The 15,707-nt window shown below is 45.8% G+C and overlaps 2 protein-coding genes across 17 annotated transcripts in view; one reads left to right on the top strand and one right to left on the bottom strand.

Annotated features, from left to right (window-relative positions):
* SRCIN1 (SRC kinase signaling inhibitor 1) overlaps positions 1-1,141 on the top strand; it is a 121,046-nt gene extending 119,905 nt beyond the window's left edge. For 7 of the 9 annotated variants that reach the window (XM_031966151.1, XM_031966153.1, XM_031966148.1 and 4 more), the window contains one exon: positions 658-792. In XM_031966151.1, the coding sequence (XP_031822011.1) occupies positions 658-792 (135 nt within the window). Of the gene's footprint in view, positions 1-657 lie in introns of all 9 variants that reach the window. The other 2 variants (XM_031966152.1, XM_031966145.1) reach the window with 1 other exon arrangement.
* Positions 1,142-9,667: 8,526 nt separating this feature from the next.
* The window catches only part of ARHGAP23 (Rho GTPase activating protein 23), a 130,980-nt gene continuing 124,940 nt past the window's right edge, over positions 9,668-15,707 (bottom strand). For all 8 annotated transcript variants that reach the window (XM_031966141.1, XM_031966140.1, XM_031966139.1 and 5 more), the window contains one exon: positions 9,668-12,341. In XM_031966141.1, the coding sequence (XP_031822001.1) occupies positions 11,268-12,341 (1,074 nt within the window). In that variant the 3' untranslated portion in view covers positions 9,668-11,267. The remainder of the gene's footprint in view (positions 12,342-15,707) is intronic.

Genomic DNA, 15,707 nt, shown 5'->3' with positions numbered 1-15,707 from the left:
AAATAATTTGTAAAACTTGCCATGCATATTCACACAAGAAATAAAATAGAGTTTAATTCCCCAAATTCCCTTAACAAACTTCTTGTGTTCCCCAGAGATGTGTGTACTTTAGGTTGTGAACTCCCAAGGAACTCTAGATACTCCTCTGTCTGATGACACGTTCATGTACATGAGCTCTGCTGAGGTTTTAGTGTTACTAATATCTTAGGGTTCTCTGAAAAAACAAAGGGGTTACATTAATCAGTAAACATCTATTGATTACCTTAATTAGATTCATGTTTTTTGAGTTTTTCTCTTCCTCCCTTTCCTTGCCTTTTCCTCTTCTCCATCTCCTGTTCTTGCCCTTCCCCGGTAATTCTCTGGGGGTTCTGGGAATGGATTACTCTGGTCCCACCTACTTTCTTCTCTCTCCTCTCCCCTCCGTAGGCTGCACTCTTTTCCTGGTCTTTCAGCTCTTGTAACTTTCTGTCCATACAATGCACCTACACTCTGTCTCACCCAGTCCAGGAATTTCCTTCTCCAGATTTCCCTCTGACCCATTTCTTTTTAAGACCGTTTTTCTCATAGATGCCTAAAGGGTTTTTTCCTTTGGCTGGAAGTACAGATACTGGCCCTCAGTCCCACTGACCCCTGTTTTTTTTATTGTTGTTGTTCCAGGTCAATAGACCATCTAAAGAGATGAGCGGATCGAATGAGACCTCAAGCCCAGTCTCAGAAAAACCCTCCGCTTCCAGAACCTCCATTCCTGTATTGACTTCCTTTGGGACAAGGAATTCCTCCATCTCCTTCTAAAGCCCTATGTTTTTCCTCCCATTTCCTCCCCTCTTCTTCCTCCTTCTACTTACCTCTCACCATATTTCCTTTATTTCCCCACTCCCAACATACCTTCTTCCAGAATCTCAACAGGATTTGCCGCAGTTGTGCCCACCTTCTAGCTGCCCTACTCCCACCTGTGGTGTTTTTGATTTTTTTTTAAATAATCCACTTTTAATGACTTTTTTTAAAAACCAAAACAAAAAAAATGAAAATCAAACACACCACTCACCCCTTTCTGTCCCAGAATGGTCTTCTCTTGAAGTACATCCTCTCCCTATTTTCATCATTTCTTTCTTTTTTCTTTTTTCTTTTTTTTTTTTTTTTTTTTTTGGGGGCAAGGCAGTTGGGGTTTAAGTGATTTGCCCAGAGTCACACAACTAGTATATGTTAAGTATCTGGGGCCAGATTTGAACTCAGGTCCTCCTGACTCCAGGGCCAGTGTGCTATTCACTGTGCCATCTAGCTGCACCCTCTCCCTATTTTCTGTCCCAATTTTATCATCCCCATTCTTCTCGTCCATCCTCTCCTCCCTTCTCTCTCACACTTTCCCCCTTTCCTTTTTCCTGATTCCCTTCTGGCTTCCTGATACTGCTCCAAATGAACTTCGATCCATGTCTGGAATTTCCAAGCCATGAGGACTTGGAGCTGTGAAAGGTAACCCCTCTCCCACTCTGATACCTTCGTGGGAGAAGAACTGGACATTGGACCCAACTCTAATGAGGAGACTTAGAGATGGGGGGACAAAGAGAGACCCTGGAAACACCTTCTGACTGTCTGACTTCTGGACATGACTGTTAATCTGTCGCTGCTGCTATCCTGGTTCTCTCTTCCTGGAAGAGGCATTGGAAGCCAAGCTGAACGGACAGGAGACGGAGCCTCCAGTTTCAGGGGCTGCAGGGAGGCCTTCTTGTCTATGTCTTCAAGGGAGAGGACATGAGGTCTGCCCTTTACTGGCAATAAGGATCTATCCACAGAATCCAGAACTAGGGTTAGGGGCCTGTTTTAGATTCTGTGAGTTTGTGGACAGGGGCAGTCCAATGTTGAGGGGATGCTGCCCTGGGGGTGAGGAACCCCAGGAAGAGACTTTGCTTTTAGTTTATTAATTTAGCACTTTAAATGTCATTAATTTATTTAAAAGGAGGGGGAAAGGCAGCAGGGAATAGGTGGTTTTGGGAATATGATGTGGTACTGGGGTGGTTGCCAGATTGTGTGGGAATCTGTGATAAGTCAGTGAGGGACAGAGAAAAAGGAGAGCGTAAGGAAGCTTATCTGATTCTCCTCTCCCCCATTAGAAATATAGGAATTTTCAGGGAAGTCCTGAAGTGGTGGAGAAACAGGCTTAGGTTCAGAGTTCCTGGACATAAATCCCCACTTGGGTTATGGTGGCCACAAAGGGAACTGGCCAGCCAGCCAGTGCTCAGGCCTTACTAGTCTAGGAGTTGCACTGGCCCAGGGCCCTGTAGTGAATTTGGGCCCATCCTGAGATATTCGAGTGGGTCTTGGACTGGAAGGAACCTAGTACTGTTCCAGGGTCCAAGATGGTGGGGCTAGATGACTGAATGAAAGCTGGGGGAATGGACCTAGAATGGAAAAGAAGATCCCTTCCCACCTTCTTCCCCAGCATCTGGAGCACAACTGGTATAAGAGTGCCAGCACAAAAAGTGCATGAGGGAAGGTTGTGCAATCAGCTCAGCCAGGAACAGGGTCTCCTGAGAGTATAAGCACAGAGAAAGGGTGAGGGGGGAAAGGGGCTATACTTTGAAGTTTTTTTTTGGTTGTTTTTTTTTTTTGTTTTGTTTTTTTTGGTTGGTGGTTGGTTGGTTCTTGTTTTCAAGATTGGGATCATTTTTGTATGAAGGTGTGTGAAGTTTTTTGAAGAATAATATAGAAGAGGAAAAAAAACTCACAAAAACTGAACCCTCCTGAACTCCCCCCTCCACAAAAAAAATATAAAGGAAAAAAGGGGAACCTCATAAATGATGCAATTACTTTTAATTGCAGGCAACTCTTTACATTTAAGTGAAGTGTCTTAACATTTTATATTGTTTTAAAAATATATTTACATATTATATATATATATAATATACGTAATATAAATATATATAAATATTTAAAAATGGGAAAAAAAGAAACCTTAGCACTCTCCCTGGCCACTGTTTGGCGGGGGAGGGGGCCGGGAGGCCAGGGTCGGGGAGGCAAGTTTGTCTGACTTCTGGTTTGGTTCAATTTGGCTGTACAGAGACACCCCTCTCCCTCCCCCCACCTCAGCCTTGGGGAGTGGATCTGCTCCCACCCCTGCAAGCTGTTCTCCTAACCTTGATCCTTCCTACTTTTGGAGCTCAGTGCCCTCCCTCCAGACTGCACCCTTCCTGCCCAATGGGGATCATCCCCCTCTCCCTCCCCTGCCCCCTCTCCCAGCCTGTGCTCCGCCTGTCCCTCTCCCTTGGAGGCCAAGTGTGTACCTCATTGTCACTGTCTTGAGTGTAATGTCCCTTTGTGGCCTGTGTGAAGCCAAGGGGCAAGGGGACAGATGAATTACTAGAAAGACACCCTTGCTCTCCTTCCCAGCACTTCTGCTGGCTGAAAGGAGCGTCAAGGGGGGATCGAAGAGGCTTCTTTCCCTTCCTTGCACCTCTGTGTGTATGGAGGGGAAGGAAGGAGTCCATGGTCCTGTGAGTATGCATGTGTCCACCTCCATGCTTGTACATGCACCCGGTACCCTTGTGCATATGCTTGTCCCATCACTCTTGCCTCTTGCCCAAAGCCTTCACCAGGGGAAGGGAATGGACCGATCCCCACCCTTTCTGGCCCCCAGATAAAGACCACCTTCTCTGCCCCCCTGCCAAATTTTGTTTTTTATCAAACCCACCCGCAGCACGCTCCCACTCTGCCCTTCTAGCCCTGCTTGCTGCATGCGCCCCACTGCTCGCACTCGTCTGTTGTCCGTCCATGTGTGCTTGACAAAAAGAAATCTAAGAAGTCTGGGGGGCCCTCCTCCCCCCTTTTCCCTGCTGTGCCGTGGCTCTCGCATGGGCATTTTCTTTTCCTTTTCCTTCCCCCAGTAGGCTGCTTCCACAGGAGCCACACCCCGAGGGCCCTGAGTGGGGTCTCCTAGGGCTGGGGCAGCTCTGTGCTTCCCCTTCCCCTCCCCATGGGGCTCGTGTTGGTGTAGCAATGACTGGCTGCTTTGGATATTCTGTGATCTCTGTCAGTGTAACTTGACAATTTCTAAATGGAAAAGGGTTGCTGTATTCTCTGTCTCTGTCTTTCTCTCTCTCCCTCCCTCTTTTTTAATGTCCTTCCTCATCTTTCCTTTTTGTTTTTTCTAGCCAAGTGTTTGGGGCTTTAATAAAACTTGTTTCTTTTTCCTCTCCTGGATCTCCTCCTCTCTGGACTGCTGTCTGGTTATTTTATCTTTCTACCTTCCTTGGGGCACAGGAAAGTATCAAGAGGATCCTGATTTCTCAGCCCTTTGTAATGATCCTGGATTTCACTGCTGTTATCCAGTGTAACCACACAAGGTGTAAGGAAGGAGCCATAAGAACAAATTTCTAAATTGGCTCATTCCTTAAAAGCTAGCCTGAGAGAATTGATTTGACTCCATTTCCAGGAATGGTGCTGTCTGAAGTGCCTCCTAGAATTTGCATCATGTTCTGTCTCTGGGTATGGGCTCCCAGGACTCCCTAATGGCTCCCGACTAAGATATATGTAATCTTGGCTACTGCCAAAGACCCCTCCCTCCCTCCCTCCCTGGGGTTTTGTGTTAGTCTTGGCCCCCAGGGGAAAAAATGCCTCCTCTCTTCAGCTTTTGGCTGTCCAGGGTCCTGAAACAACCCAGTTTTGAGTTCCTGGAATTCCAATCTTTCCCTGACCCTTAGTTCGAGATATTTTGTCAGCCTTTTGTTAAGGATGAGCCTAGTCTCCAATGATGGTTTCTTGAAGTTTAGTTCAAGGCTGGTATCCCAACTTAGGTTTTCCGGTAATCAACTAGCTACCATGATGAGTGCCATCTTTATTTCAAACCTTATTTCCTGGCTCTATCAATAACACACTCTACTTTTCCTATTTCAACAGTCCCTACTCCCTGTTGGACTAGAAACTAAGTTCTTGCCTTCACCTGGCATCCTTCCCCCGGTAAAGGGAGACTCCATGGCCAGGGTAGGGGTTATTCAGAGAAGCCCATAGGCTGGAGAAATCTTTCCTGCAGCACTCAACCTCTTGGGTAAAATACAGTCTGATGTGCCAGCGAAAATCAACAGTTCTCCCTTAGTGTGATGCTTCTCTGTGCATTTCTACTCTGACTTCTGCCAGACAGTTGGCAGGAGGATGTCTAAGTCTCTAGCAGTTCCCCCTGTCCTCTTGCAGATGTCCAGAAATGTCTGTTCCCTTTGTATGGGTGGAAAGGTCTTTGTTTTATAGACAGGCTCAGTTCAAAGGCTTCTAATCCAGTTTAGGACAAGACTCCTATGTCTTTTTCTCATGTTCTAAAGCCATTTCAGACACTTTTTCACTCCATATGTATGCTTGGAAATTGGAAAGATGCTGAGGAGCTATTTCCCGGCTCTCGATCCATCTACCTTCATGATTACTTTGAAGACATCATTGAATGGAAAATTCTCACCAGACTCCTCCTTGCAAGCCTTTGTATATTTGTCCAAATCTACTCTGCACACCTCCGGTGACTAAATATTACTAGTTTAAAGTGATAAGCCTCTCTGGCTTATTCCTGGTGCTTCCCTTTGTAATGGTATGCTTCTCAAAGAGGCTTTCCTGGAGACCCTTGTAGTTTCTAGTCCTTGGAGTTGACCTAAATCCTGGGGGTGACAACCTTACTTTGAGTCAAAGACTTTAAATTCTGTCCACTGGGATAGATAGAGCACTTTCCAGCTAGGGAAGGAAACTGAAGAAATCATGGCTTACCCAAAGTCCTATAACTAGAAAACAGAGAGGCAGAAATTGATCCTTTGATTCCCAAGGCTGCTTCTGTTACTTTATCCATGAAGAAAGACCCTATTTACTACTCCCCCTCCCAAAAATTTCCACCTTTTTGTGACTTGCTGCTAATCAAATCTTTTCGTAAACTCTCATCCAACTAGTCCCTGAATAATCTTCAGAGCACCATTTCTTCCTCCATTTTCAACTCAATCTGAATCTGGAGTGGGAGCTACTCTGTCATACTGTAATATCCTTTCCAGGATGCTGCTAAGTCCCATGCTTCCTCTCCCCTTCCCTGCCCCTCACTCCATTGCCTATTTTGCTGGGAAGTTAGCCAAAAGTCCAACTGGATGCCTGGATGCCCCCTTAGTGTTCAGTTTGTGTCCAGATACCTAGTGACATTGCAATGTATCTTGTTAACCCTGGTTTCTTAGATCTGTAAATCCTTCCATCACAGAAGCATTGGTATTCTTAGCAAACCCTTCTTCCATTCCAACAGCTACAATTTCATTTTGATTGCTGAGATGGATTTTTTTTTAAAAAAAAACTCATTTTTATTGATGTCTTTAATTTTTACATCACCTACATTTCTTCCTTTATTCTTTTCCCATCTTCTCATAGAGAGCAATTACCTATAACAAAAAAATTAAAAACAAAACCCAAAATACAAGGGGAAAATCAATATATAACAAAGATTTTTTTTGAAACTATAAAGAGCAAGATAAAGATGAACAAAACCATCCTACATTTAAAAAAAAAAAATCTGACAATACATGTAATAGCCCACAACTTTGGACATCACCATTCCCCTTCCCTGAAGGTGTGGAGAGAGGTGTTTTCTCAGATGAGCTGAACTTTCTGATTTCAAAACCCAGATCTCTGTATACTTTCATGACTATTGCCAGCATCTCTTTTCTTGCTTGGTAGCTCGAGGCAGTATCTGGTTTCCGGTATAATGAAAACCAAATTTCATAGTAGACATTTTAGTTTTTAGCTTCTCTCCGTTTTGCCCAATGGGACAGGCTTACTTGAGGCTTATCTAAATGGTTCTCTCTCAATCCTGCCATTAGGTGTATCAATTCACAGGCAATTGCTGTTTCATCATAGTTGGCTCTAATAGACCTTCCTGGGCATTCTACCTGTCTTTATTTGAGCCCCACTGATTGTCCTGGGAATCCAGAGCTGGGATGATAACTGCCATCCCACCCCCAGGGAGGATTTTACAGTTTCTCTATACTAACCAAGGTGAAGGAAATTCCCAAAGGATTGGAGTTTTCCCAAAGGAATTTTTACTCCTAAGAAATTAGGAGAAATTAAGAATTTTCCAACCAAGTGGAAAGACATAAAAATAGAGAAATTCTGTGGAGTTTAATCCAAACTTAAATGTAACTCCAGATGGATTTATCTGGCGTAGCATGCAAACCACTTTTATTAGAGGGAGTGTGAATGTGCTGGGATTTTTCCTATTCTTCCATAATATCATCAAGGTTTATGTCCAATACTCATTCCACACTCATTTCTACCTCTGCAGAGCATCCTGACTCTCAATTTGCCTCTAGGCTCCCCTAGTCTAGGTTTTCTTATCTTTTGATATCAAGGAAAAAAAGAAACCTTAGTTTTCTTCATGAGGAAGTTCTTCACTCCTGATCTCCATCCCAAATGCTGACAAATAAGCAAGTATCCTGTTATCTTAAGGGGATCTCATAAGAGAAGCTGCAGGCTCAGGACTTAGGAAATAAATGAATTTAAAGAATGAATGATTTCACCAAAAGTTAGTAAGCCCAAATCTTAGAGAATCAATGAATGGGTAGATGAGAAAGGAAAAAGTAAAACTTAAGGTTTTACTATGTGCAAAGCATGGTGATAAGTATTGGGGATACAAAAAGAAAAATAAGACAATCTCTGGTATAAAGAAGTTAATCACCTTTCAACTTTCTTTCATCTGACTTCCTTCTTTTCTAGCCCAAAGCCACATATTCCAGACTACAAGCATACATTTTCTGTGGTTTTCTCAAAAGGAAAAAAAAGGGAAAAGGGAAGATGGGTCAACATGTCTCAAGAATATGGATATTCGAAAGTTCACATAGCAAAGTAACAGAGCCCTGAGTGAGGAATCTCAGGCTTGTTTAGCTCTCTTCTAGCTAAAGTTCTATCCCCTGCCAATGACTATTCCCTACACCTAGAGCTGAATCATTTTGTAGTTGACCTTCCCTATACTGAGAATGACATCTGTCAAGTCCAAAATACCCTCTGCACTTACCACCAGTTTGGGAGTGGCTCTCTTTAGTACTTTGGATTCAGTTTATTTCTTTCTCCTACAATCTTATAATCTTTCAGCTAATCAGGATGGCTTCTTAAACTGCCAGTAGGTTTGGAAGTCTGTGTGTCATGAACCTCTCTGACAATCTGGTGGAGCCTAAGGACTTCTTAGAATGATATTTTTTAAAAGCATAAAATAAAACACATAGGATCACAAAGGAAATCCATTAATACCAAAATAAAATGATATTTTGTTAAAAACATGTGTAAAGACTTGTGAATTCCATAGAAGCAGATCTCAACCCCCTCATGGGCTTAAAGTATGAGTTGTACCCAAAAAGTTAAAAAAACAAAACAAAAAAAACTCATGTATGGAGAACTTATTTGTACTCAAGACCAGTAAGTGCAAATTGTACTATATGACAGAGGCTACACAAGCAATAGTTCAATCAGTAACTTAAGCTTTTCCAACTTGGCCAGGACTTATTAGGGTTTGAATTCCACAAACAGCCTTTAAGAATCCAGGGTCACTTCTATGCTACTGAGGCAATAGAGGCATCCATTCACTTATTTCTGTAGCAAGAGATCATGTTTTACCCTCAGTCCAAACAAGCACAACAGTATACTCAACATTCAATTAACTCCAAAGTGCACCTAAGACTTAAAGAACCATTCCTGAGAACTGGCCGGATGGCTGATATTATTGATGCAATTAATGGCCATTACATTTACAGCTCTTTGCTTGTAAAGAAATGATTCTATTTCTCTACAAAATGGGTGAATTCCAAGCAGTCCCAATAAGCTCTAGATAGAAAATGCCATCTGTATCCAGAAAAAGAACTATGGAAATTGAATTTAAATCAACACATGCTATGTTCACTTTTTTTCTGTTTTTTTCCCTTCTTCCAGTTTTTCCCTTTTGTTCTGATTTTTCTTTCACAGCATGACTCATAAGAAGTGTGTATTTAAAAAGTTTACATGTACAACTAGAAAAAAATTAAAAATTAATTTTAAAAATTTATAAAAAGAGAGAAGGGGGAAAAGATAAAAAGGGTGGAGATGGGTGTTTGATTACATGTCCTTCCAAATCTAAATCTCATTGGTCTTGTGACCTTCCCCTCTCCCTGATATATCTGTCATCATGATTCAAGAGAATATTATTGGATCTAGAGTTTCTGGGTTTAAATCCCAGAAATGCCTCTTGCTGTGTGACCTTAGGCAATTCATTTGACCTTTCTAGCACAATTCTTTCTGAATTTTGTTGTTGAAGCAATGGGGGTTAAATGACTTATCCAGGGTCACACAGCTAGTATGTGTTAAGCTTTTGAGATCACCTTTGAACTCGGGTCCTCCTGACTTCAGGGCTGGAGTTCTATCCACTGCCATCTGGCTGTTCCCCTCCCCCCCTTTCTTTTTGTAAAATGAAGGGAATGGACTAGTATCCAGGGGTTCTTAAAAAAATTTTTTTTTCTTAATCGTATTTTCTTTGTAACACTATAAATTTTATTTCTTGCACTTAAAAAGGGTATTCTAAGAAGGTGGTCTCACCACAATGCCAGAAGGGTTTATGTTAGAGAAAAAGTTAACCATTGGATAAAATGTTCTCTAAGGTCAAAGTTGTTTTTGATCCCACCCAAACAAGGAAAGCAAGAGACTCTTTGAAGAAGGCCATTTATTTCCAATATATAGACTGCACTTTTAAGACAGGATTCTTCAGAAGCAGAAACTTTTAGTTGTTGCCTAAAGAAAGGTGTCCCAATGACACATGGAAAGAAGAGACATGCGGAGATGGGAGGGGAAGAGTTGGGGAAGAAAGTGGAATTTATCCAACACTGTTACAGCACTTTTTAAATGAGTGAAACATCTTTAAAAATCCTTATAAATTCTTTATAATATGTTACACATTTAAAGACACTATTTACAAAAAAAGGGGTGGGGAGAGAAATCCACTTTACAGCAAATCTTTGCATAAAATAGGACTGCCAGCCATAGAAAGTGAAATCCCCGTCAAGGCTTCCCTGGAATGACTGGATTTTGGAGTGGGGTGGAGTCATCTGGTTATTTTCAGTCTATTTACAATGTGGGGAGAGAAGTGGCAGCCCTGCCCACCCACCCACCCACCTTGAAGGGAACAACTTGATTCCTTAGTCAGTGGGTTGTGTATGTGTAGGTGAGCGTGGGTGGCAGTGATCCCTGTCCCCCAAGGGAAATGGTGGCCCAGATACTCAAGTCCTGAAAACACTGGGTTGGAAGAATAAAAAGGTAAGTAGAGAGAAGTAGAAGGAAGCACCTAAAGTCTCCTCCCCTCCAAAAAAAACTGTATGGGGATCTTGCTACTGCAGCTCCCCATGGTCAAAGCCCTTTCTGGGGCGCTGGTCCGAGCTCTGAGACGTTTGGCAAACGTTTGGAGTCAAGGCAAGTCTCCGTGTTTGTCTCTGTCTCAGGGATGGGAGGCCCGTTTTCTCCCTCAGATCTCACTTGGACCAGCAGCAAGGAACAAAGTGGGGGAGGGGGGAGGACGGCCCAGTCTGCGCGGCGGGAAGAAGCAAGTGTTGACTTCTAGCAGGGAGGCTTATAGACAGCTGGGGACAGGCTGCAAACTGCTGCAGAAATTTGCTGGCTGGGATTACGGTGCACACAAACACAGACATACACACACGGGGCACACGTCCACGTGATACCTAGCTCCCCCCAGCCCCCACGCACAATGGCTCCGAGAGACACGGGGTTGTTTACTCCTCTCCCCAACTCCGGAGAACCAGGTATCCACGACTGGTGCGGGGTCAGGATGGGGGGAGAAATAAGCAACTGGCCTCGCTCACCGTTCCTTCATTCCCCCTGCATAGGTAAGGGGGCTGAAGGGCTCCAAGAGGGAATACAGAAGCGCGCGCACACCCAGGCCATCCCAGAACGCCCGGAGCTCGACCCCACGTCTCCGTCTCTCCTACATTCTCCCCCCTTCTCTCTCCAGGGCTCATCAGCTTCTCTCCTCTCCCTGACTCGCTCTCCTTTGCCATCCCTGTCCTCTTCGCTCTCTCACTTTGCCCCCCGACTTCCCGCTTTCTTCTCTCTCACCAATTCCAGCACAAAAACGCAAACGCAGGAGACCTCGCTTGTCTTTTCCATCTATGTGGCCAAGCAGAAAAATAAGGGTGACTGGAGGGACAGAAGCGGCCCCACCCAAATCCGCGAGATCCAAAGCGGGGGTCGCGGGACAGAAAAGTGACCCCGCGGGGGGGGCGGGGGGGGGCGCCCGGTCACAGACACTGCTGGAGCCGCGCCGCGGCGGCGCGCCGGGGCCCCTGGCTGCGCGGGCCCGCCGGCTCCCCGGCCGGAGGCGGCGGCGAAGCGGAGCTGCAGGAGGGCCGAGCTTTGGTGGACTCCAGGCTGCTGAGACCCGAGTCCTTGTTGTCACTGTGGGGCCGGGGCGGGGGCGCTTCCCCGGCCGTCAGGGCGCCGCCGTCGCCCAGCTCCTTCCACTCGTTGAAGTTGAGGTCGGTGAGGGGGCTCTGCACCACCACCGTGTGGCGCCTCCAGCTGCTGCGGCGGCGGCGGGTCTCGGGGGAGAGGGGCCTCCGGAGCTTCACCCCGAACATGTCGTCGGCCGAGCCCCGGAGCCGCAGCCGCAGCTGCTCCGTCAGCGAGGGCCGGGCGGTCAGGGCCGCCTTCCCCCCGGCTGCGGGCGGTGGCCGCAGCGACTCCTGGCTGCTGGACGAGGCGGAGCCGGCGAGGTCGGCGGGGGGGTGGGCAGCCCGGCCCCCGGCGCCCCCGTCGTCTCCGTCGGGCCGGCTGCGGGAGAGGCGCCGGCGGGCCAGAGTATCGCAGTGCATCAGGTGGTGAGAACTGAAGGAGGGCCGCCGGGGCAGCCGGCCCTCCGGCCCCGGGCGCGGCCCGCCGCCGCCCTCCGTGTCCGTCTCCACGTGGCTCAGCTCGCTGCGCTCGTCGTCCGCCTCGTCGCCGGCGCCCCCTCCGCCCGCGCCGCGGCCCTCCGCCCCCGAGCACACGCTGCGGTCCATGGTGGACAGGGTGGAGTAGCCCGAGACTATGGAGCGGGTGTCGGCGGCGGGCGGGGCCCGCGGGGGGCTGCGGCGGCGCGGGGCCCCGGCGCCTTCCGGGGGCTGCCCTTCGGGGCCGTCCTGGGTCGCCGCCGAAGGCGCTGCCGCTGGGGCCCCCATCCCGGGCTTGTGAGCCTCCTGCTCCGAGTCGTCGTCAGTGCTGCTCCCCAGCGCCCGAGCCTCGCACCTCTTCTTGCGCTTGCGGTTGACGGCCGAGATGAAGGAGATCGCCAGCATCTCCCGGGCGTACGGCTCTTTCTTGGGGGCCCACGAGCCCTTGGGGACAGAAGAGAGAGAGATCAGGAGGTGCTGCAACCTGCGCCTGGGGCTGCGGGGAGGGGGCGCTGCCTCGCTGCTCCAGCTTGCCTTCCTAGCCCCGGCTGCTGATCTCGGGGAATCGGCCCTCAGATCTGCGGGAGAGGGACTGGCCGGCCTTTCCGAGGCCTGCGCAGCAGAAGTAAAACTAATCTGCCGAAGCTAGAGATCCGGGCCTCAGCTGAAGGAAAAGACAAGGGCAGCAAACAGGATCTTACTCCTGGGAGGCCATGACTGCTGGGGAGGGAGGCGTCCGACCCCCGCACCCGGAGTTTCCTCCCTGGTGAAATCATCAGTCAGGGTGCCGATCTGTACCCCCGCTACCATCCCTTAAAGGGGCAAATATATAGCACCTAGCCTGTCCACAAATGGAATCGACTGCCTCGGGAAGTAGTCAGGTCCTGTCGCTGGAAGCGCACACAGGCTGGGTGACATATCTGGGAGGCAATAGTATGCGCTCTCGAAGGTCCCCTCCAGCCCTGGGGGCTATCATAGTGGGGACTGTAGGCATCCTTCCTTTGCTGGGAAACTTCCTAGTGTTTGCTGTAGGAATAAAACTAACTCTCAGTCCTTGAAAGATGCTTTGGGTAAAGTCCATTATTCCCCACTATTCCCATTAAAAAAATGGTTTTTTTCCCATTATTTTATTATTGTTGCACTTTTTTTTGCATGCGTGCATACTATATTCAACACATATTTTGTTAAAGGTTTTTTTCTCCTGTGTCTGTTGATGACACATGAATTCAGTGCCAGCTGCAGAGACAATTTTCAGCTTTATGGAAGAAAGTTTTCCCTAAAAGGGATACAAGTGAAATGAGTGATCTTAGGAGAGAGAAGGTCTTTGAGCAAAAGCTAACTGGCCAGTCTTTCCCCCATACTTTCCCTTCCCTCTTCTCTGCATTTCCCTCTTTTCTATGTTCTTTGTGAAAAGAGTGCTAAAGCCTGGAGTCAATGAGACCTCAGTTCAAATGTACCCTCAGACACATCCTAGTTGTGTGACCCTGATCGAGTCACGACTTCTGTTTACCTCAGTTTCCTCAAATGTAAAATGGAGGTGGGGAGATAATAATAGCACATTTCTGCTAGGGTTATTCTGAAGATTCAATGAAATAATACTTGTAAGTGCTTAGTACCTGGCACAAGGTTAACACTATATAAATGTTAACCATTATTATTATCTCTATTACCTCTGTTTCTAGGGGGAAAGTGTTTGTGGATTTGGATTTGCTTTTTTCTTTTGGCCAAGAATCACAACAGCAGCGATTTAGAGCTGAAAGGGATCTCTAAGGTTACTGAGTTACCATATTCCTGGGGACTACAAAAAAAGTCATGACATTCAGAATTTGAAGAGAGAGAATAAATCATAGAGGTCAACTAATTCAGCCAGTGTATGAATGTCTTTTATGTTATCCTGTAGAATTAGTCATCTAGGCTTTTCTTGAACACTTTGCAGTGACATGAAGCTCACTAAAAACAAACACCATTTTTAGTGAAAAGCTCTGTTAGAAATCTTCCTCATAATGAGCCTGTATCATCCACAACTTGGGATGTCTTTTACATAAGGAAGGTTTTCAAATTTTAAAGATAACCCACCCATACTCACTCATGCATGTCCTCTTTTATTGTTATTACTGTTAATATTTATCAGATTCGTTGGGGGTTTTCTTGGCAGAGATATTGGGATGGTTTGCCGTTTACTTCTCCAGCTCATTTTGCAGATGAGGAAACTGAGGCAATTGGGATTAATGACTTGTCCAGGGTCACACACACACAGTGAGGCCAGATTTGAACTCGGGAAGATTAATCTTGCTGACTCCTGGCCCTGCACCTCACTGCTCTATGTCTTCTCTACTGAAATTCAAATTGCAGGACATTCTAACTGGGACTGGAATCCTATCCATCCTTCCACATTGCCTTTCATTCAGATTAATATCTTCCTAAGAGTCTCAGATATTTTCTTCCTTTTCTCTTCTCCCTCTTTTAAAGAAATCATCTTTCATGTTTGTCTCATTCTTTGGAGTCCACAAATCCTTAGGGAGAGAAGGGAGGATCAATGAGATTATTGACCCTCCAATTTGGGTCCAACTTGGGGCTTGAGGATCCAACTGTCTCATTTTAACTTTGGAGAGAATATGATACACAAGGGAAAACACTAAATTTGCAATCTCAAGACAGACATTCACTAATAGTGTGATACTGGTCAAGTAATTTGATATCTTTCTGAGCCTTTTTCCCTCTTGTGAAAAACTTATACTTGTACCGTCTTTGCCTCAAGGTTTTTATAAATGGAAAGGCTTCTTTGGAAGCCTTATTTGACTCTTCCCACCCCTATGGACCTACATTGACTTTGGTTTTTCTTGGCTTTTGAAGTAATTTGCCATTGCCTCTTCATGAGATGAAGGCAAACAGGATTACATAACTAGTAAGTATCTGAGGCTGGATTTGAATTCAGATCTGCTTGACTACAGGCCCAGAGCTCTATCCCCAAAGTCACCTAGCTGCCCCTAAATGAAAGCCTTCACAGCTTTGAAGTCACTGGAATTAAGAGAGCCTGGGCTAAAATCCCAGTCTTGCTGCTATTTGTCAGACCCAGCCAAGTCATCCCTCTGGGCCATTTCACTGTCTTCTCTAAAACAAAGGGATTGAACATGAGCAGTGGTTCCCATTTAATAGTCTGTGAACCCCTTAGGAGTGTTGCTAAAAATCTTAATGGTGACTAAAGCAATAAATAATTGTAAAAGTATCCTGACTCGTATATTAAACGACCCTGGAGGCTCACATTTTTGTTACTGTTGTTGAAAGGGGTTTTTACAACAACCACCAAAAAATATGTTGGGAACTACTTCACTGGAATGAGGCCCAGAAAAGCTGTGACTTGCTCGGGGTGACTTAGCTACAAAAGTCTAAGGCAGAGTTACTTACTGCTTACTGCTAACTTACTTCCAGCTCTCAGTTCTAGGAAACAATATGATAAATGAGAACAAAGGAAAGAGAGGTTGCAAAGAGATCAATGTGTTTATGGAGCAGGGAGGGGATGGGAGTGATAAGGGAAAGAGATCTTAGGGATATGAAATCTTCCAAGTCAAATAAACACCTCAATGATATGATAAGTGCTGCTGCCTCAAGGCCAATGCTTTGGAATAACTTAGGACTTCTTACATTTTTTTCACTCATCACAAGACATTTTCGCCCAAGAAATTTTTACATGAAGGTAAACAACTCAAACATTTACTGATAATAAATAATAACTTTGCAACCCTCACATTCACTTATGAGATCCCGTATGGGATTGTGATCCACAGTTTAAGAAACTTTAGAACAGTCTAT

Source organism: Sarcophilus harrisii, chromosome 4 (genome assembly GCF_902635505.1).
Source record: "Sarcophilus harrisii chromosome 4, mSarHar1.11, whole genome shotgun sequence".
Taxonomy (NCBI): domain Eukaryota; kingdom Metazoa; phylum Chordata; class Mammalia; order Dasyuromorphia; family Dasyuridae; genus Sarcophilus; species Sarcophilus harrisii.
The sequence above is the reverse complement of the archived record's forward strand: the minus strand, read 5'-3'. Positions and strand labels throughout refer to the sequence as shown.